This window comes from Zosterops lateralis (assembly GCF_965231275.1).
Source record: "Zosterops lateralis genome assembly, chromosome: 4".
Classification (NCBI taxonomy): domain Eukaryota; kingdom Metazoa; phylum Chordata; class Aves; order Passeriformes; family Zosteropidae; genus Zosterops; species Zosterops lateralis.
Genome location: NC_139765.1, coordinates 24,794,435 through 24,817,205, shown reverse-complemented (window position 1 = coordinate 24,817,205; position 22,771 = coordinate 24,794,435). Strand labels below are relative to the sequence as shown.

The window sequence follows — 22,771 nt, the reverse complement described above, 5'->3', positions numbered from 1 at the left end:
AAACCCCTTTACTTCTTCCCATGACAAAGTAAAATTCTGATTACTTTGTGGATGTTCTCAACCCCAACATAACAGACAAAGCACGGTCCAAGTGTCTCTGGCTGATTTGTTCTCAGACTTCTCCCCCTACCTGAGAGAATTCAACCAAGAATCACTGCAGGACAATCACAAAGCCTTCCAATGCTTTTGAAGTCAGTAAATCCAGAAAATAAAAGCAGGGAACTGTATACCTGTCACCAGCACACTTAACACATGGAGAATACACATCAAGGACCTGCTCCCAGCAGGTGAACAGCTGCTTTAGAGTCCACCAATTTCATTGCAAATTGCAGGTGTAATGCTGGCAGTGGAGATGTACACTGCACAGTATGCTATCTAGAGAACAAAATTACTGGATCTCAGCATAGTGGAATATACATTTTATTTCTTAAAAAGGAAGGGTACTAACAGAATTTAATACAGTCAAAATCTTACATTTTAAACAAAAGCTTTTCTGTTTCTTAAAAACCAGTTACAAGCAGAGAAGTGAGAGGACTTAAACTACTCACAAAATCCAAGCCAAAGACTTTGAGAATTCAAATCTGTGGTTTATACATTTAAAAAAGTGTAATAAATGGAAATATAAAATAATACCAACTCTGTAATAGTGAAATGCCCTTTCCTCATTAGATTGCTGTTTAAGCACCTTTATTTTCACCCATCAGCTGCCAGGGGTGTTTAGGTTTATGTACAAAATAAGCAGTTTGGGACAGGAGATTCATATATAAATTAAACCATTTATGGCAATACAGTTTTAACCCAGCTGCTTTACAAGCTTTATTATCTTTTTCACTTCGGTGGATTTTTTCAGTTAGGATGATCTCAAATGCACTTGATGGACTGCTTCAAAAAGCAGCTACATATACAGGGGTTATATAGACAACCTCAAGGAATAGACATCCAAGAGACTAAACAACTTAACATGCAGTAAAGGTAAGATCAGGTTGTTATCTTATATAAATACTGTGCAGATTTATCATCCATCCCACTGAGTGAATGGGACACATCACTGTCGTATCTGAAGACAAAAAAATACTTTCGTCCAAGAGGCAACAGAATTTCAGGCTAAATATAGCAGATAGGAGTTTCCTCAAATTAGTTAAAAACTTTGTCTGAAAAAGCTTTACAAGAACAGAGTTTTCAGAATAACTTGCACATTTGCTTAGCTGTTTCATAGCTATTTTACAGCCTAGAGACACTGAGAGAGGAAGAAAAAAAATAGAAGAAAATAAAAAGAGATGCTGTTGTCTCTCTACCCACTATGACAGATGTGGCTTTGTCATTTATGAAACACTGCAGACACAGCTGTTACCAGAAAGGAGACTGCTCCAGTACAGCATTAAAGACAAAGTTACATTATGGCTGGAGAAAGTGTCATTGCAGACTAATCTCTTTACATGAAGGCTGATGGATTAATCTCACCTCCTCAAAACCCAAGTGTTCAGATTTCCTAGCAGAGTGTTCATGATTCTCACTCCACTGTTTTCTATTTTTTTCTTTTTAACACAAGATAGAAAAGGTCATTAAAGCTGATGAAAGGTCCAGCTGTGCAGCATCCAGTGAATGTGTACTCAGCAAAACCACAAGTCATTAATCACTTTCTCTCCACACCACAACAGGAAACCTGTGTCATCTATGTACATAATGGAACTAATAAAGATGTAGACTATCTAGGTCACAAATGAGCTCCAGTAACAGTCACTCACTGTTGCACTGCAGCTTGCTGCAGACTGGCTGAAGGGTGGAGACAGATCTGTTTGAGCCAAAAGAGAGAATAGTTAAAAAAACCACACCCAACAAAATCACTCAGCTTTAGTTTTCCTCAGTCACTAAAGTTTACAAATAATTTAATATTGCTACTTCCCAAATGCTACTCACAAACAAATCAACTGTCCAGCTAACAGGATGGGAATAGTACAATTATGAATGTAATCAGTGACTACTGTTAAAGAAAGACTGGAAGGGAATCAGTTCTGTCAAAATCTTAGTTTCTCTGCTTAAGTAGCTCATTATATTATTTTAAAAACATTTTTTGTTGATAGAAAGCATCACAACTAGACTAGAATTCCACAACATCAATCTTTGTTTTGATTTCTGTAGTTCTCTAGGAAAGAAATAATCCCAAATCAAGCTACATGAAGCATTAACAATATTGAGATATTACAATGGAAGCACTTATTTATTACTTCATAGAACAGATTACTTTTAAAAGTGTATTTACATGTTCTAAGTTATACAAAATACAGTATTCCAATAATCATGTTTATCACCATATTTCAGACAACTTCACATAAAAGTATGGAGGATGCATCCATCCCTGATCCTGGCCAGTAGCAAGCGGTCACCCCAGTGTGACAGGTGAGAGCTGCTATTGTTCCCTGTTGGGAAAACAAATCCCACCATCCCTTCTCACTGAAACATAGCTGCAGATCTAGGAAAACATTCAGGCAGGTACACAAGCAAGGTTTGTTGAGACCCACAGACCAAAATCACATGCCTTAATTTACTAGATGTATGTGGAGCACATTTTAAAGTTTTTTACAGATGTTGTACAGCAAAGGGCTTCTGCTCATGCCTTAGTTAGGAAAATGAAGTAACAAGGGTTTTGGCTATATAACAGGCACCCAAAATACACTTAATATCAACAGCCCTGTAACTACAACTGGATAGTGTGTTAAGGACACAATTCTGTAGCTGACTGCCTGGGCAGAGCTTCATATTCAAGAACAGATCCTGTGAAGTCCACATGGTTCTCTATAGACATAGGGCTCTTCCCATGCAGAAATGGCAGCAGAACTGAGGCCTTAAAAGACTGGGGCCTCAGACGGTAGGTTCCTCATGAGACAGCACTGACCAGTTCACATTGGCAGGTCAAGTCCCAGTGCAACAGCACACTTAATTGAAGCAACAGCTATTTTTTCAGGCCTTTCTGCAGTAACTCTCCTCCCTATTTGTATATTCCTTTCACTTCCTTCTGGACTGTGGAAGTTGGACCAAGACAAGGAGATCCCCAAGACTTAAACAAGTACTTATCTTCAGTATGATGCTAAACTGAGGGGATCCAAATTGGCCTAAAATTATAAACAGTGAGGTGTCAGTTTTAGCAATCTCACTCAGGTCAGACTCTTGCATTACTCTCTTCTTCCTCTTTCATTCTTTGCTCTCCTTGCCAAGTATCTATGTCTTTCTATATATGTATCTTCCTCAAAGGACTCCTTTTTCCCTGTAGCTGTCTGAACTTAAGAAGTTTGCATTCCAAAAGTGACTCATGAAGGACAGCAGACTATCAAACAAACAAATTACATCTATATGACAATATGCATTATCATGAGTTAAATCACTCTAATTTCTCAATTAGTATGTTAGCATCTCCATAGATATTTAGTTAAGCCTATTCTTTCTACCTTTCTCCCAGTCTTCAATTGTGAGTTTATCTATCTTCACCATGTTACAGTGGCAGATATACAAACCAGAGTAATTATCTGAACATCTAGACAGCCAGTCAGTCTTGTAGTGCTGCAAGGGCAAAACACTAACACTAACAAATGATTTTGCTGTTTATGGATTTAGGTGTATGTTACCAAAAATATGAGATTTATGCACTAAGATAAATTTTTATTTCTCATCTTGTGTTTAGCAGCTAAAACTAGAATAGTAAATAAAAGCCTATCTGGATTTTACAAAGGTGCAAGATACCTTCTCTCTCACTAAAAATTAAAGCACCTGATCACAAGGAACAAAGCCTTTTTATGCTCAGGTGGCTTTCAATACTGAAGCAGCAATATTCTCCTCTGTGCAAGTCCATTATTTTTGCTATCTATGATTTTTTTTTCCGCATAAGTGGTTTTATTACAGTATTCCCAAAGCTGCTGGCCTTCCACCACACCTCCCAACTTGAAATTGATTTGGTACAATTAGTATCAGGCCTGCAGATAATGTTGAAAGTGATTTCTAGTTAGAACACCTTGGGGCTTTCAAACAGCAGAGCAAGGAAATTAAATGGAGAATTGTCAGAAAAGACATAAAATGTTACTGCAAAAAGCCGCTTAGCAAAAAACCAAACAACCCAAAAACATTTCTTCTCCAACACAAGTTTACAGTATGCTACTTTTTCACTCTCTCCATGAAGGACTCAAAAAAAAGAGCAGAATTCAGATTATCTGGATATCAAAACTATCAGGACCAGTTCACCAACACTAGACCTGCAATCTAAGATGTATTCACCTGATCCCAGCACAGAATACTTCAGAATAAAGCAAAGACACCCATGACTCCAGCACTTGCTAAAACTTTACAATAACCATATAAGAGTAAAGACTTTTTCCTGTGGGAGTTAATGAGATCTTTGTTATTAGCTTCAGCGGGAGCAGATCTTGGCAACAGGTGAAAGATTAGGATTCTTGGAATTTTTAGACACAAACCCATTACATGTAGATTAGATCATCACGTATGAAAGCAATACTGTATTGAATATTGCATGTCATTTATTCATAGCTGCTGTCTTCTGTAGAGTAAAACAACACTCATTGTCCACAAATCTCATCCACAGTTTGCATATTTTCAAAGTTAGGAACTATGAAATGGCCATATGGTGTCAATCCACTTCCCAGTGAAAGTACAGCTCTGTCTCTCTTTCCTGGCAATCCCTGCAGTGATGCTGAAAGGTGCACATGCCCTTTATTCTCTCCCCTTGGAGAGGGGGAGAGAATTCCAGCCTTTGTGGCTGGAATGGGGCAGGTTGGCATCAGGCACACTTATGGCCTCTACAGAGCATGTTCCAAGGCTAGAGAACTTCAAACCCTAACAGTGTCAGTTCAGCATCTTTTAATATTCAAATTGAGCTAAAAGAATATTGGTCTTCTTATGATCACTAAGAAAACATACCCAAGTTATCACTTACAGATAGGACTGTCATTCTAGTCAGAGAAACAAAATGATGTAGCGAATTATTCCCAGAGGAGCAGAGAGATCTGGAGCAATAAACTTAACTTCCTGAGACTGCAAAAACTGAGAAAGGAATTCAGCATTGCACAGTACTTTTTGTCTGGCAATATCTGCACTCCTTTAAATAGTTATTAACTTCTCAACTATCTTTAAAGATACGGCTTCTTACCAACAACAACAAATTCTCCGGCTACAAAAGTTGAGCCCCACTCACCCTAAAGTGCAATTTTTCAGTTTTGCAACCCGTAGATACGTGAATCACAGATTGTGCAAATCTGCATTTTCCTACAGGGAAGCACAAGTGTTTGCTAACAGTCTTCTCTGAAAGAAAGATCTAATGAACATTCACTGCTAGTTTCCATTGTGTAAGCTTTTCAGGTAACAGAAATAAAACAATAGAATTGCACACTCATCTCACTGATTGAATATTTTGCTGTTAAAATGTCATGACATACTGCAAAACCAAATCCTGTACGGAATATGTAAGTATTTAAAAGATATTCCTAAGCACAGTAGGATCCAAATGAAGCAACTCCTTACTCGGTTATTTAGCTTTTGGCTTTGTGATTTAAACAGAAAGCATGAAATTTAAGAACAGCCAGGGCTAACTGAAAATTTAGAAATTATAAATGAAAAAAGTTGCTACATTTACATGCTGTCATGGTTGTTTTGTTGCTGGTTTGTTTTTTTTTTTATCCATGGTTTGGGTCTTTATCACCAAAATAAAGCAAAAAAAACAGTACATACAAAAAATATCAGTCCAAATCAGCAATACTCAATACAGGTAGAGATATACGCTGCCATTTCAGCAACATGGAACTAAGATATTTATCTATTTGATAGAAATATACCAAGATTATCTCAGAGCTTTATAATCCCAAATTATAATAATACACTCATAGGTACACTTTGGTAATCAGCAAAAAGTTAAAAGCACTTTCTTGACTTCAGTACATTGTCCATTAAAAATGACAGATCAAAAACTACATTTATTATATAAGCTCTGCACAAAGGTTATGCTGTCAAACACTGGTTATGAATCCTGACTTTTGAATTTCTTTTTTGTTTTTATTAAGCTTACAATATTAGCTGCTGCTTCTCACATTTTTCTCTATAGGTTTCTGTTCTGAAATTAGGGGTGGAATCTCTTGGGTAAACACAAAGTCAAAATAATTGTTCAGTATGATAACACTGAGCTGTGCTGGTCATGCCTCATAATTTTGGCACTTGTGCTTCAGAAAGCTTTTAAGATTATTCTTCTTGAGGTGTATGCTATTCATCAATCTCCAGGCATGATCACACAGCTCCATTTTGGCTACAAGCATGGCCCTGTACTCCTTTCCTAGAAAGTAAGTACTCTTGTTCTTTCCACATAGATTTAAGCTCTCAAGCTCCCTTAATATAAGAGCAGATTATTGTTATGCTGATGAAACTCTTACAATGGAACTTCCACCTACTTCCCCCATCTTTGAAACACAATAAACATCTCAACAAATCCATCCAAGCTTTCATCTACCCTCCCACACTGGCACAAGGGTCCTCACACTTAAGCTGCCCATCATAACTGTGGGATATCATTAGCTGTTTCATCTTCAGCACTGCAGTCAAGAGTCAGAAAATTGTAATATGGCAGCTAATAGCCATTGTTTTCCTGGAGCTAATACTCATTTGGTAGTTTCAGACTGGCAAAAGACGTGGAGATCAGTAACTCAGAATAGCACCTTTTCCATGATTGCCAAGTCTTTAGCAGAAGAACAGATCCTGTTTCAGCAAGATACCATAAAATAAAGTAAGCCTCATAAATGAAATAAAAGAAAAGACAGGTTACAGCAGTGTAGCTGTGGAGCGGGAAAGCAACCGACGTGGTTTACTATTACATGGGTCATTTGATAGAGGTTTATTACTCTCTGTGTGGCACACTGTGGTGATCTCTGGATTATTTCAGTACATCTGCTGTAATCGCCTGCACTGAAGTCTCACACAGTACAGGCTACTGTCGTTCTGGTGTCTTTAGTTCTGCACTCACAGTACTCCACAATACGCTACACTGCACCAGAAGTGAATGACAGTATTAAATAAAATTCATTATACTGCAGGGAAGAGTCTTAAAACATAGCAGTTCTTTATATATACAGACACTTTCATTTAAAACTCCCTCTCTTCTTCCACTCAAGTGCCAAAATGAAGAGTCACTATTCACACAGGCTGTCAACAGACTTTGAGACATGAACTTTGAGTGTCTTGACAAAACCCCAGTAGGCAAGCTTATTGTAGTTCATAGTTACAGTGAGAAAGACAGAGAAGAAAGCCATATACAGAATTAAGGAGACTTTGGACTTTTCATCATGCCCAGCGCCCTGGGTAGTCAGATGGGGTACTTGCAGGCAAGGAGGCAGGCAGGGTCATCATCAGTTGTTTGTGTTGGGACACCTCATAGATTTCACTGCTCACTCTGAAGACTGGCACACTGGAACTCTGGCGATTCATGTGTGCTTTTTAGTTTCTTTGTTTTTAAAAGTCTTTAAAGTTGCATCACTCGGAATCAGATAAGTCACTTTAAACAAAGCAAAGTGTTAAGTGTGACAATTTATTTATAACATACTTCCCACCATCACCACCACAAACCACCCTGTGAAAGAAAAAACCCCTGCTGAAAGGGTGACAATTTTTAGTATGTTTGAAAGAAATTAGATCAACACTGCATCAAGAGCCACTCATCAAATTAAGAGCATAACAGAGAGAGGGAATAGTTCAAAGCATACATTAAGTGTTGGGGATTAGCCTGCTTCTCCACTTCCTTAAGGAGTCAACACAAAATTGCTCTGAATCATAATTTCCACATTATGTTTAAAAAACAAGCTAGTCTTTAGCATAGAAAATAAACCCTAATGCTTTTTTAATGTATTTTCATTTTTCAATAGAGGAACTGCAACTACCCTCAACATCATCATCCCACATTTATTCCATAATATAATTATCCCAGGAAGTATAGCCTGAGAAGTCTGACAGCCACTATCTTAAGACAGCTTTGCTTGTTAAGAGGACTTCTAGACATACACTTCTGGTGAAGCTTCTAGTTCTTGCAGTTGTGGATCGTGTAGAAAGTCTCAACATCATACACAGCATATTTTTCTTTTAACACCACATATTGTTGAAGCAGTGCTTGATGCTGAGAATGGATTACTTCCAAGAGGGCAAGTCTTGTGGGCTAATTTTCTATCAGGAAACACGCTGGAGGTAGAACCAGCGAGCATGGAGAGACCAGATACAGTCCTACACAGGAGATAGTGAGGTAAACTGTTCATGTTTATAGTGGGTATAGCTTATCCCATAGTGTGTTCACGAGGCAAAGGACCAAAACTCTTTCTCAATCTCTTGCACAACAGGTAAGGTGCAGTAAAATAACAGTGGCTTATTTACTTCTTTAAAAAAGCCCCTTCTTTCAAAGCATAATGTGCTGACCATTTTTTAACAGATGGGACTCAAGGTTCAGCCTAATGAGCCAGATCTCTTTTATCAAATCTCCCTTAGTTCTCAGTTTAGCGCAACATGCTGCTTTATCAGCAGTTCAAGAGGGGAGACCCTCTAAGGAAAAAAAGGAGGAGTGGTAGTAGAAATATAATCTAGAAACCACATCAAGTTATTTTGTCCACATATGTAAAGCAAGTGATTCACTACTGTTCTCTTGCCTTGGTTTCTGCAAGTTATCCAGGATTAGAACCTATCAAGACATATAGACAGTATTGTAATCAAAACTGCACTGACTCCATTCTGCATAACATTCATAGATTAACCTGGCAATACTTCTGTTTTTACAAGAGATTGAATATTTTCCTGTCTTCCTGTCCTAAAGGTTCCCCTATTCCTCTTCAACAGGAACAGAGTTCTATACAACAGATACTTTCTAGTGCCTCTGAATGGGAGAGGAAACAATTTCATGATGCTGCCCAGCAACATCTACTTATATCCTAAAATTACATTTTACACTTTTACTGGGAGGGGGAGGTGGAATGGAGGGGAGAAAAGAGCAAGTGTTCGAAAATTAAACAAAACACAGAGAGACAAGAGTCTCTTGGACTCTTTCTGCTCTTAAAAATGAAGGTTAGAACAGACAGCAAAAGCTCTGTCCAATCTGGAGGGATCCACATTTATTCCTCCAGACAGGTGTATCTGTTCAATTGTATGACATCGGAAAATGTTTTATCTGTGTTGAAAACAAGGTTGTACATATGGACACTAAGATTTTCGACAACAGAATGATCAGGAAAGGGCCTGAATGAGTTGTGTCAACAGAAAAAGGCTTCATTTGTGTTTTGTTGTTTTTTTCCTAGTGTAGATGCAAAATGGCAAAGCCTCCATAAACTTTATTTCTGGGAGTCTCTACAGATGGCAGAGAAGTCTAAGAAGCTAAAACAAAGAGCCCTAACAAGGAAAAGGGTGTGCTTACAAGGGTCCGTATCTGGTCTCGTATTTAGAAACAATGTTCTTGCATCGTCCCACTTCCTTGCGCAGCTCTGCCACCTCCGTCCTCAGGGCTGTATTTTCTTTCTCAAGAAAGGCTGCCCGAATTGTGATCTGATTCTCCTTTAATCGCCGAGCATCACGGGAACGCTTTGCTGCCACGTTGTTCTTCTTTCGCCTTGTCCAATATTTTTCATCCTGTAGTAAAAAGAAGATGCCAAACTGACAACTGTTTCAGAGACATTCTTTATTGTATAATGATATTCACATGGACTGCTATATTGAGGAATCTCCTCCATAGGTTTGCAGGGCTCTGACATCAAAATGGAGACCACGCAGTACTGTAAGATTTCATCTTTACACAAGTGGTTCTTTAGGATAAACCAAGTGCATTGCTGGAACTAAGGAGATTTAGAGACTTGGGTATTAAGAAGCTGTCTATCTGAAATGCTTCCTTTACTTAGTTTCAATTCAGGAGTGAAATTTTACATAAAACCACCTGTTCTGTTGTCTGGGTTGCTTAAATCCAGATCAGACACAATACTGGGCAAATACAGACATTGGCCTTCAAAAGCACAGATGATGAGGATTTGACTCCATAGTTCTTCTAATTTCTGTGTATGGCATGATCAGTTGCTCCTTGTCAGTAATTAGGTCATGATACCAACACCTGCAAAACAGCAAGCACAGGAGCTGGCTTGCCAATTCTATTCTTGGCAGTGCTTCTGCCCAGCCATGTAGGTAAACTGCATTAGTTCTGTATTAGTTCTGTCAAAGTGTTTGGACAAAGAGTCAGAAACTTTTATCAGGGTCTAGAAGAGTTTGCAACAATAAATCTGTTACCTTTTGCTCATCTGGGACAAAAACCTTCTTGGCTTTTTTAATCATAGGTTGTGGTTTCAGGTCCTCTTCAGTAAACTTGTGTTTGCGAGGATTGAAGAGCTCACCACCAGGCACACTGGACAACACTAAATCAGCAGGATCAGGGTTAAAATTCACCTCAACTTCTACGCAGTCAGGATCAATGGGGCTGGGTGTATTTCTCTCATTTTGTGGTGGGGACTCTGGCAACAACAGGAGAAATTACAATATATTCAGCAGGATGAAGAGAATCAAAATAGAAGCCAACTTTATTGCCCTATGGTGAGAAACATTTAATAGTATTAGTTGGTCTTTCCTGAGGTGTGGTGGGTGCCGTACTGCTGCTGGTACAGAGAAAGAGTTCATAGTCCAGTCTCTAATATTACTCTAGGAACATATGCCAGAATAACAGACATGAGTAGACAGATGCAGGACAGGAGTTAATACTTTCTTGGCAAAAATTACATGCTTTGCACACATAAAAAGCACCTTCAACACCAGTAAGAAGGGAGAAATTTGTATCAGCCTGAGTTTTGTACCATGCAAATTCTTACAGAAACAAGCCTGCCCAAAGAACCCCAGGCCCTGGGAACTTTAAAGGTCAGACAAGTAGACTTCCAAACAACTAAATAAATGAAGGAGGTTTGTTACAAATGCAACAGTATTCTTCTTTGCCACATAGAAACAAACACTCCAACAGAATGTCTGACACTAGTAGTGTTCATACTTTATCATATTAATGTATTGTTTACAAAACTTCATATACATGAGCTGCAAAACTGCATGTCACTGCAATGTGCAGTAGTGATCAATAAATAAGTTTTGTATATACCACCTAGAAAAAAAACTACACCTTGTAACTTATGGAAGGAGTTCCACGTTATCTTTCCCACAGATTCATAAAAGAGGTCCAGAGCAAAATGCTTTCTGTAAAGCTTGCTCATAAAATAGTACTGTGATGGCTATCATGTTTGAACTCCAAATCTAGGGCAAACTGAGCAGCTGAATTCTTTAATAGAGAAGATCTCCATAAAGTTTCCTAGTACCATTTAAGCAGTGTTGGGGTTTTCTGTTCCTCCATTCCCACTTCAAGGCATCACAGAACATCAAACTGCATCATTAAAGCATCTTTTCCAATTGTCTGTTTTCATAATCCCCAGGCTACCACAAAAAAGATTGCTCCATTGTTCTTATATTTAACATTGTTATTTGAGGTATATTAAGTTCACATAAGTTCACTCATGCAGAACAAGGTAGTAAAAATGACTTGTGACAAGCTATCAAATCTGTTGTAAAATAACCTGAGAAAATACTTTCACAATATGTCCAGCTTCTCATTTTCTTGGTATTAGCAATACCAAAAAAGCAAATACTTTATGTTGTTGTTTCCTGTAATTTCAAAAGCAAAACAGACTGCACACTGATAGACAAACAGACTGCACATTGATAGACACTCTTCACAGAATGGGAAGAGGGGAAAAGGACAGGTAGCATCTTCATGAATTGACACATGAACTAAAGCTCTACATTGAGCATGTTTGTACTGTTTAAGCTGCCACTGGAAACTGACAGGGTTAGCATGTCTCCTCTTTGATCTAAAGAGGCACCTTTTAATATGAGAACAACAGAAAGAAGTCCCTCAGAACCCCATATTACTCCATCTACCTGTGCTGGAGGCTGATTCAGATTGGTAAACTGCAGTGGAAGAGGATGATGCAGGAGAACCAGTGGAAGCACCAGCAGATTCCTTCCCTTCCAGCTCAGCCACAGGCAAGAGTGGATTCTGGTTCAAATCCAGGTGAGTAGGGCTGGAAGGAATTCCATTCTCAAGCAGAAACTCATCCAGATCCATATACTCCAGGTGGAAAGACTCGCCATCATAGGGAATAGTTTTGTCCCAGATGGGTGGCATGAGGGAAGCCGAGACTGCCATAGTGCTAGCAGCTGCTGCCTCATCTTCTTCAAGCTTTATTTTCTCCTTCTCTTTATCTGAAAGATACAAGTAAGTCAGTGTGAAAGCTGAAACATGGGAGAGACTCAAGGTTTAAGAGTCCAACAAAATCCTCATGAAAGGAAATTCAGTAAGGTCATGGTGCTGCCTCATCACATGATCTGGAAAACCAGATGCTGAAAAGCAGCATTTACGTAGGGATTCCTCTAACCAGCTGTGATGGCTGGATCACAGACAGCTGAGCAGCCTTGGAGACCAGCATCTTTGCTGTGATGGCTTACCAAGGTGTGATGAAGTGCTGCATGGAGCTTATTAACCAATCACTGCAAAACAGCCTGGTTTTCACATACTCTGTCAGAAGGTAATAAAAGTGAGTGACCCTAAGCAGGATTATATGGGAAACCAACATGAAAATTTTGAGGAAGCAAAGCAGCTTATTCTATGTACAAAAAAGGAAGGTGCAGAACATTAATTACTAACCAGAAAGGAATATGGGTTTTCAGATTACATTTGAAAATCAGTCAAAAGGTCCATAGAACAACAGAGACCTGGATGCCTATTGTTCAGCATTTCAGAAGCATTTCTCTCTGAAATGACTCAGCATGTCCACAGAAAGCAATAGCTCCAAGTGCTGCTCACTATAAATAGCTCAAAATACCTACATACAATTTTCACTCTTTGGGGAGATGTCTAATAAGGCACACTCCCACATCCTACCCCCAAGTCACAAGAGACTGATGAATTTTTCTCCATTTACTGTGCTACAGTGCACATATTACAGAAAAATGGCTGTTTCTATGTTTCCCATAGCTACTGAATCTTAACAATTGTCTGGGACAGAATCCAAGCAAAAAACTCAAGTTGTGGAATAATTACATAATTTAAGAGATAAAAATAAGCTGGCAGAAAAAAAAATTAAAAATCCAAGTGATTTTCCTGATCCAGTTCTCCATGCAGCCACAGAATTCTATCAGCAGTGAAGGAGGCATTCCAGGAGCAGTGCTAGTACTGCCAGCACTGAGGCAGCACTGCTGTCAAAAGGAAGGGACTGTCACCATTTGTACCCTAACCATCTACAAACTGGGCATTATCATGGAAGCCAACAAATACTCAGTTCAATAGAACAGGGACTCCAAAGACATACACTGGACATTTGGATCTCCAGTATTAACAGAGATTAGCCCAATAAAATGCATCAGTCTTTGGCACTAGGGTTTTCTAGACTGGCTACAATAAGCTAAAGGACCATTTTTCTTTATTGGGAGTGGAAGTGGGGGTGAAAGTCGACTTTAAATCAGAAAAACCTATTTATATAAAACCTATTCTGATAGAAGTGGCATTCCTTCCACTGTTGCGGCACTGAGACTCAAAGAACTTTTTATGGCTTAAAGAACAGTGCTGCCATACAAAGTAAATTATCTACCGTATTGTGAATATTTTATACCAAAAAAAGATATTGATTTTAAACCAAGCAGCTGAGAAAGTATTCACCAGCCACCTGCTTGGGAGCAAATACCTAAAAGGCACATTAAATTCGTACCAGTGGCTCCTGGACCCACGCTTTGGTAGCATCACCCTGCAGCTTTTGGCCTTCTCTTTGCCACTTGACACTGCTGCCTCCAAACTGCCATCTTCCAGCTCCTACTTCTGCTATAGACTCCTTTTCACAGGGAGTTTTGCAACTTTCCTACCTTTTGCTTGGGCAAATAGGCAGGTTAACAGTAATGACGCAAATAACCAGAATGTCTCTAAACAGCTCCTACTTGAAGCCAGTAAAGAAACAACATCTACTCTCTAAATAAGGAGGATTTGCCTTACTACTGGAGCACACCCTACCAAACTGGAACCAACATTTCACCTGTGAATAGAGATTGTGTATTCCCCAACATTTCATAGTGCCCAGCACAACCAAACCCAGATTTGCACTGGATGCTGTGGATGATATATCCTAGTAAAGATAGCACAAAACAAATCCAAGCAACAATAATGAACTTTTTGTAAATAACTATTTTTAATTAGCATGATAAAGAGCTTGTGGAATGTCAAGTCAAAATGTCAACTAAAAAGAAAAAAATTCTTTACTCTTGAAAACTACAGTACATCATTATAAGTTCTGCCAGTTTTAATACAAACCAGCAGTGCTTTTGTTTTGCTACATCTAGTACAACACCTCCAAGAGAGGAGAAAAAAAAATCATTAAGTGATTGTCAGACTGAATATAAGGCTTAAAATATTTTTCAGAAGGTAGATGGTAAAAAGATTACACTATTGGCATATGTGGCTCTTCTCAGATCTTTTAATGCCTTTTGGATATGCATGATGATCCCGACGTTTGGCAGTAACCTGGAAAAACTGTGGTTCCTCCAGTTTCCTCTTGTGATTGTCCCTGGCTCACACCAGATTAGATCCTTCCTCAAGGTAAGAAAAGCATCTGATATTTTTGTCCTTTTGCTACCAAGCTGACAACTTAGCAACCACTGGGCCCCCACTGCTGTCTCTGTTTAGCTATGGTGTCTCTCTCTCCTCCCTCACTTCTAACAGTATCTGAAATAAAACAGCAGAAGTTAATACACATATTGGGAGCCCATCTATTTCAAAGGTGATACATAACATGGTAAAAACTTTGTATGATCATTTTTACATTGATGTTTTCCCACAGGCTTTCTTTCAATTTGTTTAATCTTTTTTTTCTGCCACACAACACCCTGCCTGGGTGCACAATATCTAATGAAACACTAATTAACTTCTTGCATCTTGAGGGGGAAGTTTCTGCCTACCTCAGCGCAGGAACCTGAAAGATTAATTCTTTCAAGATATTTATAGTGTAAACAGGTATTACCTGACAAGAGAGCTGCAGTATCCTAAGAGGCTCCATTTGCAGCGATTCAAGGTCATCCTGATAAACCTGGACTGTACTTCTGCAGATGGTGGTTCATATCCGATTTAGCCCCTTCATTCTACTACCATGACCTGTTAACTGGGCTGTACACCTGCTGTTAACAGTGAGGACACCAGTTTATGCTCAGTGACTTAAGTGGACCCATTCCAGTTACTGAACTGTTGGAAATACTGATGTTTTAACCAAAAGCAGCAGCCTGAAAAGAGCTTTAGTCCCTGTCCTAAGATTTTGGCCACCATGCTGTCATGAGCTATCCCAGCCACAGACAGAACAAGTACTTATTTGACAAACTTCCTCTTGTTCACTAAAAAGAAATTGTCAAATTATACTGAAACCACTACATGTATATACAGGCTGATTGCTCCATAAATCTTTAGTCCCACTTGTGAGGAGGATGCAACAAGGCAGGTTATAGGGTTCCCTATCTCTAATGCCCATTGCTGTGATGTTTGCTGAGGCATTTCTCCTGCCACAGCAGCATGCAACTAGTGATTAAGGCACCCTTTGGAGAGTATGCTGCAGCTTGTTACTAATGGAAGAGACCTACACTCCTGCTCCAGAATATTAGTTGCCTTCCCTTAACACATAGGACTTTTCATATTTTATAAAAATACTATTATTTTAATTTATTTAATCCTTACAACATGCACAAACAACTCCCAGCAAGGCTGGTGAGCTGTACCTGGTACATGGCAGGGTGTTCAAGGGGATGGTATTCTGCTGGAACTGGCTGACCTCCCTCTTCTGTTGCTCAGGAAGACTAGAAAGCTGCTTGCTTTGACTGGGTAGTGAAATTACCCACAGTGGCTGGAAAACCCACAGGTAGCTTGCAGAGACTATAAATGGATACACACTGCAGCTAGCAGATATAATTTCTTACAGAATAAGATAGAAAATTGTGTTTTTGTCAATAGGCATTCCAGACAAAAGTGCAGGGTCTTTTCTCAGGAAGTCTGCTGAAACTGCACCACTGGATTAAGTGAATGAGTAATTTTTTAACATTTTGAGTGTATCATTGTTAAAAGAACAGAAAATAATCACGGATCCACTGAAGTCAGTTGAGTCAGAAGTCTTTTGTAAAGACAAACCTTTTGTAAATTAGGAGTAACTACCTGCTGACAATGAAGGCATTCTTTCATCTTGAATATGCAAACAAGAAAAGTATCAGATACCAAAATAAACAGAAAGCAACAAGTTCCACAAAGTGTGAAGTGAAACAGAACAAGGTGAACTAAGAAATCTATGGAGAAATTTTAAGAACAAGAACAACCTGAACTTTATCACACCATGAACAGAGAGGGATAATCAAGATGGAAAGGACTCACTAGCAAGCTTTAAAGGTTGCAGCTGAACACCTTCATGAGCTGGAATGGGGTCATCTAGTAATCAATCTAGTATCAAATGTTTCTAATTTTAAAAAAATGCACTATCTCTCACAATCTTATTAATTTCAGAATTCTACATCTCCATAGGCCACGTCACATGATTCTGAACACAAAAATCACCCCAAAGACAAAATCACCAAATCCCTATCAGCAACCATACATGAACTGAAATTGCTCTTGCTGGCACTAATGACTTTAAAAAGGACTGGGTACAGGCATATCTTAATAAATCCCATGATTTTGTAGATTCAAGATTCTGTGTGCTGCAGCATCCTGCACCATAGCAACATAACTAAAACCTGTATCACAAGCTGATTTTTTTTTTTTTTTAGCAGAAAGGAGAAAAAGATAGTCTCCAGAATCGCAAAACGGATTTACAGGGTATTGTGCAATATTAGGCATGCAAAGTAGGTAGGATCCTCACTGGCAACAATCTTGACAACCTTGCTTACGCTGTGGTTTACCCTGGATGTTGTCTACTGTTTCAAAAAATTATTTTTAATCTCAAAATTCATAAGTGTAAGGACTTCTTTTAGTATACACCAGTACACTGGGCATTACAGCAGCGCAGATAATCCTGAGCCTTCCTCGAAATGAAACTGACACTCAGAAAAGCAATAATACTGCCAGATGAGAAGGGAAAAAAAAAAAAAAACCCGAACAAGAAATCCAATAGAAAAAAAAAGTGTGCCATCAGCACTGAAGACTATAAGCACTAGCTCTGTTATTTACACAGCTGCTGTTGGCATCACAACTGCAGAGAGGCAGCTCCAGCCCGTGCAGGACTGCATGTGCAGGCAGTCACTCATACCCTTATGGATTATCACCGAACCTAATCTGAGGAGATCTGCTGTTTAGTCGTGTCATCGGGCAACTTCCCAGCAATTAAGGTCAAGCAAGACTCTAAACCTTCTCAATGCTGCTCCCAAGCTACGCGTCTGTAGGAGCGGGCAGGCTGCGGAGAGCCGAGGGACTAAACCCGGCAGATCACGTCTGGGCTCCCGCCTCCCGCAGCGCTCGGTTCTGTCCAGCGCAGGTACCTACACGCTCCGGAGAGACCGATCCCGCGCTGCCGGCTCTTGGCTCGGCCGGCCAGGGGGCGGAGGGAGGGAGGGACGGGGCAGAGTGACGGGGCCGGGCCGTGCGGCCTCTCCCGCGGCCGCTCCTCCCGCGGCCGGTCCCGGTCTCCGAGCCGCAGGGCGGCGGAGGGGGATAACCGGGGGGTGCCGCGCGCTCCCGCCGCCCCCGAGCGCGCCCCCACGCTCACCCAGGCGCGCCTCCCGCGGCGGGTTCTCCATCAGCTTCTTCAGCACCAGCGGGAACGCGCCCGCCAGGCCCCGCCGCTCCTGCTGCGCGGCGGCCCCCGCGCTCTCCCCGGCTGCAGTGGGCTCTGGTCCTCCCGCCGCCGCCGCCGCCGCCGCCTCCTGGTGCGCGGCGCGGCCGGGCATACTCCCCGCGGGTGGGCGGGCGGGCTGTCAGCGGTCACCGGCGGCGCGGGGCTGCGGCGGCGGCGGCGACTCCCCGGGACCCGGCGGCGGCGAAGCCCCGAGCTAACGGCGCAGGCGCGGCCGGCTGACGCCCGTCGCGTGCTTCAGTATTCATGAGCTACGGGGCCCCGCCCCGCCCCGGCCTCTCCGTGCCCCGGGATTGGCCCGTGCCTGCCGAGGGGGTGGCCCCGCGCGGGCAGGCCCCGCCTCCCCCTCCCCCTGGCCGGCGCGGGCACGCGCCCTCCGCCCGCCAGGGCACGTGCAGGGGCGGAGCCTCAGCCGGATCATTAGCATTGGGAGCCCGCCCCTTCCTGCTCCTCTCGCGGGCGCTGCGTCACCGTCAGGAGAGCGGAGGAGGCGGAGGGCGGCAGCGCGCGCATGGGCAGCCAGGCCCGCGCGCCGCCTCCGCTCCCGCCTGTCCCCGCGCCCGGCCGCGCCTGAGGGGGCCGCACCCGCCGGGCTCCGTGAGGGCCCTGTCCACAGCGCACGCCTGCGAGCTTCCTCCCCGCCCCTTCCCGGCGCCAGCACTCCAGCCCGCCCTTGCATATCCCCGTTTAGGGTCCCGAAATCACCTTCGGCGCGTGCCCTGGATTTAATGTCCCTCCGTCCCAGCCGGTGCCCGCAGCGGCGTGCCCTACATAACACGGGCAGGGAGAGGGAGCTCACTGCAGGGCTGGCATGGGCGGGCTGCTGCGGGAAGGGAGGACAGGTCGCCTTTCCAGACTGTCACGATTGCAAGAAATTCTTTTGATTCTCCCGGCGGCCCCCGTGCTCTAGCAGCAGCGATGCCGTGCTGGGATTTAAGCTTCTGAACACACGAAGCGAGCAAATACTGCCGAGTTCGTTCCTGAGAGCACAGGAGGATACTGAGGAGCATCTCCCACGGAATGAATGAATTCACACAAGTGTCAGATGCTGCAGCCACAGGCCTCTCCTGTCAGCAGTGGCTGCTCTTGCCTCGGCAGGATGGGCTGCAGCGAACCTACCATACAGTGCTGCGGGCCGGGGGAGGGAGGGGTGCGCTCCACTGGGATCGGCCTGGCTGCATCCAACAGCCGCGGGAGGGAGAGCGCAGCCATTCCCAATGGATGCCAGCAGAAAAAAGACATTTTCCTCTCAGGTACGCACTTGGGCATCTGCTTGGTTGAACTCCCTGCCACAAACCTCAGACATTTAATTTAATTGGCAAGGCACGATTAGGCCCCAGGAAAAGGAACAGATTTGAAGTCCCACAGGGCAGGCAGGTGTTTTCCTCCACTGTCTTACTGCATTGAGGACCAGGGGACGTGTCCACCCCGCCTGGGCAGATGTGGAGCTGCCCTACCCAGCAGCTACTTCTGCTGTGTGGGCTGGGAGGCCCAATCTGTTCCCTCCTTCACAGGGAACTGGTGAGACTCCTGATGCAACTCCTGCAGACGTGCTGCCCAACGGGAAGCTTGAATAAGGACACCCTGTTAATATAGGCTGGAATGGCGCAGGTTAATGCATCATTTATCAAGGCTGATAAATCTAGTTGTAAGAAGCAGGCAGAGCAGGTCATGCTCCACTGCCCAGTGTGCTTCAGGGCTGCTACGTGCCCTCCACAGACTCCCTCTGCCTTGCCAAGCTCAGCTGGCAGGAAGAAAAGGCACATGTGTGAAAGGGAGATGCCACTTCACAGAGGGTAATGAGACAGATGTCAGACCACACACAACAGAGGCAGCACATACAGCTTGGCAAGGGGCAGCAAGCCTGCAGAGGTGCTTTTGTCTAGGAAACAGCTACTGATAGGTGGTAGATAGAGAACAAGTGAAGTCACAAAGGAGCAGCTTTTAGGCAAATGGATGAGGCCAAAGTGGGGCAGGCTGCAGGCTTCCAATTCAGTTATGGCTCTCATGGTAATTTTGTTCCATTGTTGTCAACACTGGTGGCCCCCAAGGATGATGCTGTGTCTCAGTACTGTAGAACACTCCTTCAAGGAGCAAGGTCTGCACACATCACCCCTGCAGAGCTCAATGGCAGCTGCTCTGCTGGGTAATGTCTGTATAAAGGGAGGTTATTAAAACCACTCAGCAGCTTTTACTCCCTTTAGCTTGACCATGTTCTTCCTACAGCGCATTTCCACCCGTCCTCCACTGTGCTAAGGTTTGTTCTGCACCACCATAAGTTGTGACTTTTGGAGAGGGTCTAGACTACATAATGTTAGCTGCTCTTCCCAAAGGCAGGAGGGAGTGAGTTCTTGAGGAACACTGCTGTGGGTTGCCTCTCCCATCACCCTGCTCCACCATTAGCACTCCCTGCCAGCTAGGAGGGAGGCTGCCCTAAGAGCTTTTCCTCACTGCCTCTGGGGATTCAGCGCTCAAGCAATTGCCAGCAGAAAGCAGGCACTGTACCACAAGCTGTACCTTCTTGGTTAAACTGAGATCTGCCTGAGATTTTTACATTTGTTTTCACTCTGCAGCTGAGAAGGAAGAGTGGAGGACAATGAGATGTGAGGAACGCAGTGGCCTTGGCTGTTACTGTGGGGAGTCTTGTCAGCACCAGATGATAGAGAACAGCCCAATTCTGGGGTGCAGCAGGGAGGGAAGCAAGTGACAAGCAGCTCACTGCTGGGCAAAGGATGTCAGGGGGAGATATACAGCAAGCCCCACCGGGAGGTTTGAATAGCAGAATAGAGGATTTCAGAGAGAGGTCTCAGAGCTAGCAAATCCAGATGAGTGCTTTCCAAGTATGGTGACCCAGGAGGAGAAAACTGAAGAGGGAAGAGGGCCATGATGAGAATTGTGGTCTAGAGAGGGAGGCAGCATAATAAAGACAGTTCTGAGGACTATGAGAAGTGATGTGGAGAGGCAGGGTGGGCCTGGAGGTGAGGAAGAAAGCTGTCACAAAACAGCACTCTCAGCTGCCAAATAAGTCACATTGAGTTAAGATTAATTATTCTCTCTTCAGATAGATCTCTCCTCTACCCCCTACTCTAAACAGTCTTGCCAGGACCCCTCCTTTGGATTAGTTGAATCCACTTGGCTGTGGAGAGCAGAAATCCCAGAAAAGCAGACAAACTCAGCTTAGCCACAGCAAGGCTCGGCACCACATGAGCCCTTGGCTGTTACTGCCTCCTCCCAGACAGTTCCACTTTCTACCTGGGTACTGTCAGCTGGGAAAACATGCCCTGGCCCACACAACCAACGGGACTTCATGTAGTATGGTATTTAAACACACCTGTTAGTGGGCAGTTTCAGCCAAGAAGAGAGATAATTCACAGGAGGCAGCAGCAGAGCAATGTGACAGAATGAGCCCCTTAGGAGTGGGACAATTCCCCTTGCCCTATTTCCCTTTCCCACAGGGAGCTGTGCATGTGCCATAGGGCTCACTGTATTACAGCAGGTGTAGGCAGCTGCCTTTCCCGACATAAATGCTTTACTGTCACAGCAGCAGCCTTTTCTCTCATTGACCCTGGAGTGAGAGCAAGGTCTCTCTCCACACTGTGTGTCTGGCTTTTCTGTTCCTGGGTCCTGCTGCCCCTCAACACTGCAGAGCTGCCTGGATATCCTGGTAGCAATTCCCTAGCGAAGAGCAAGCTCTGTGCTTGCTTGTTTCTGTGACCTCAACTCACTCATGCCCAGACATAGGCTTGTTGAGCTGAGGTGTTCCCACACATTTGCCCAGTGCTCAGCAGCAAATGTTAAAACACAACAATCAAAAAGCCGCTTGTCAAGGATCTGTAGCATCCTATCCAACAAAACTTGAGAGTACTCAAGCTGTGTGATGGGTGCTTGGAGCAAACTCAGCAAAGCCATCAGTACAGCGTGAGCAAAGTGTTCAGCACAGCAAAACTCCAAATGAAATAACCTCCTGGGTCCTTTCCATTTTTTTTTTAGGATGCTGCACAGAGAGTGAGAAACCCTAGGGGTACAGAAGTTCTCTTGCAAAGAAAATGCAGCATTTGCTGTGTTCTCTACCCCAGCTTTTCACTGATAAACAATTGCACCATCAAACAAAGTTTGCACAGAGTCAGCTTGTCCCATGCAGGCTGGGCTCTCCAGACAGTCTCAGTCTGGGAAGAGGCAGTGTCTGGAGGCTTAGTGGTTATTAACCATAGGACAACAATGAATGGCAGTCCTGGAAGTCGCTTCTATGTGAGCATGAAGATTTGTGCCCAAGCCTTTTCTGTGCATGAATCGTTGAGGGTTTCCAAGAAGCAGCTGAGCACAGAGGTTAAAAGGATCAGGAGCTCAGCACTCTTGACTGATTTTATAATCAATCCGTTGCTGCTGTTTTTCCTCCTAGCTGCACAACATACACAGTGCCAGAGCTCCCTGACTCGGACACTTTGGGGAAACACACCCATGAAGGGCTTGCAGCAAACAAGATCTGCCCATTTCTCACCTTGCAACTGAGGGAGGGGAAGGCGAAATCAAAACAGAACCCCCAGTACATATTCCTCAATCCTACCTGTCATCTTGTTGGTCCAGGGCAAGGAATACTCCAGTAGGGACTTCAGGACTTCCGGAAAGTCCAGGGCAGTGGGGCCCCCAGGGCTTTTGCAGCTTGACATGTCCTGTTCTGGGACTGTGCCAGCAGGGCCAAGGGAGGGCCAGGTGCCGGGCCACCAGCGTTACACCCCACTCTCCTGGGCGCTGTGAGATGGGCTCGAAGGCACCCGGAGCGGATTTGCCGAACTACTCTGGCTGAGAAAAAACAAGGAGACAGGGAAACAGCCTGGCGGAGATTGAGCTTGCCCGGCTGCCTTCACCTCCCCCTCTCC

The 22,771-nt window shown here is 43.3% G+C and overlaps 1 protein-coding gene across 2 annotated transcripts; it reads right to left on the bottom strand.

The window, feature by feature from the left end:
* Positions 1–412: 412 nt before the first annotated feature.
* On the bottom strand, positions 413–22,771 carry TEF (TEF transcription factor, PAR bZIP family member). 2 transcript variants are annotated; one of them, XM_083860211.1, is made up of 5 exons: positions 22,459–22,771; positions 11,971–12,294; positions 10,288–10,508; positions 9,431–9,642; positions 413–7,537 (listed from the first exon to the last, which is right to left on the bottom strand). In XM_083860211.1, the coding sequence occupies exons 1-5, from the start codon at positions 22,559–22,561 to the stop codon at positions 7,516–7,518; spliced, it is 882 nt and encodes a 293-aa protein (XP_083716337.1). In that variant the 5' UTR covers positions 22,562–22,771; the 3' UTR covers positions 413–7,515. The 2 variants fall into 2 exon arrangements, with proteins under 2 accessions (XP_083716337.1, XP_083716338.1); XM_083860212.1 differs by lacking the exon at positions 22,459–22,771 and adding an exon at positions 17,808–18,006.

Coding starts and splice junctions, on each gene's coding strand:
- TEF (XM_083860212.1), bottom strand. CDS start 17,988: ATGCCCGGCCGCGCCGCGCACCAGGAGGCGGCGGCGGCGGCGGCGGCG. Junction 10,509..11,970: donor TGAATCAGCCTCCAGCACAG/GTAGATGGAGTA, acceptor TGTTGTTGCCAG/AGTCCCCACCACAAAATGAG. Junction 7,538..9,430: donor GAGACCAGATACGGACCCTT/GTAAGCACACCC, acceptor CTTTGTTTAAAG/TGACTTATCTGATTCCGAGT.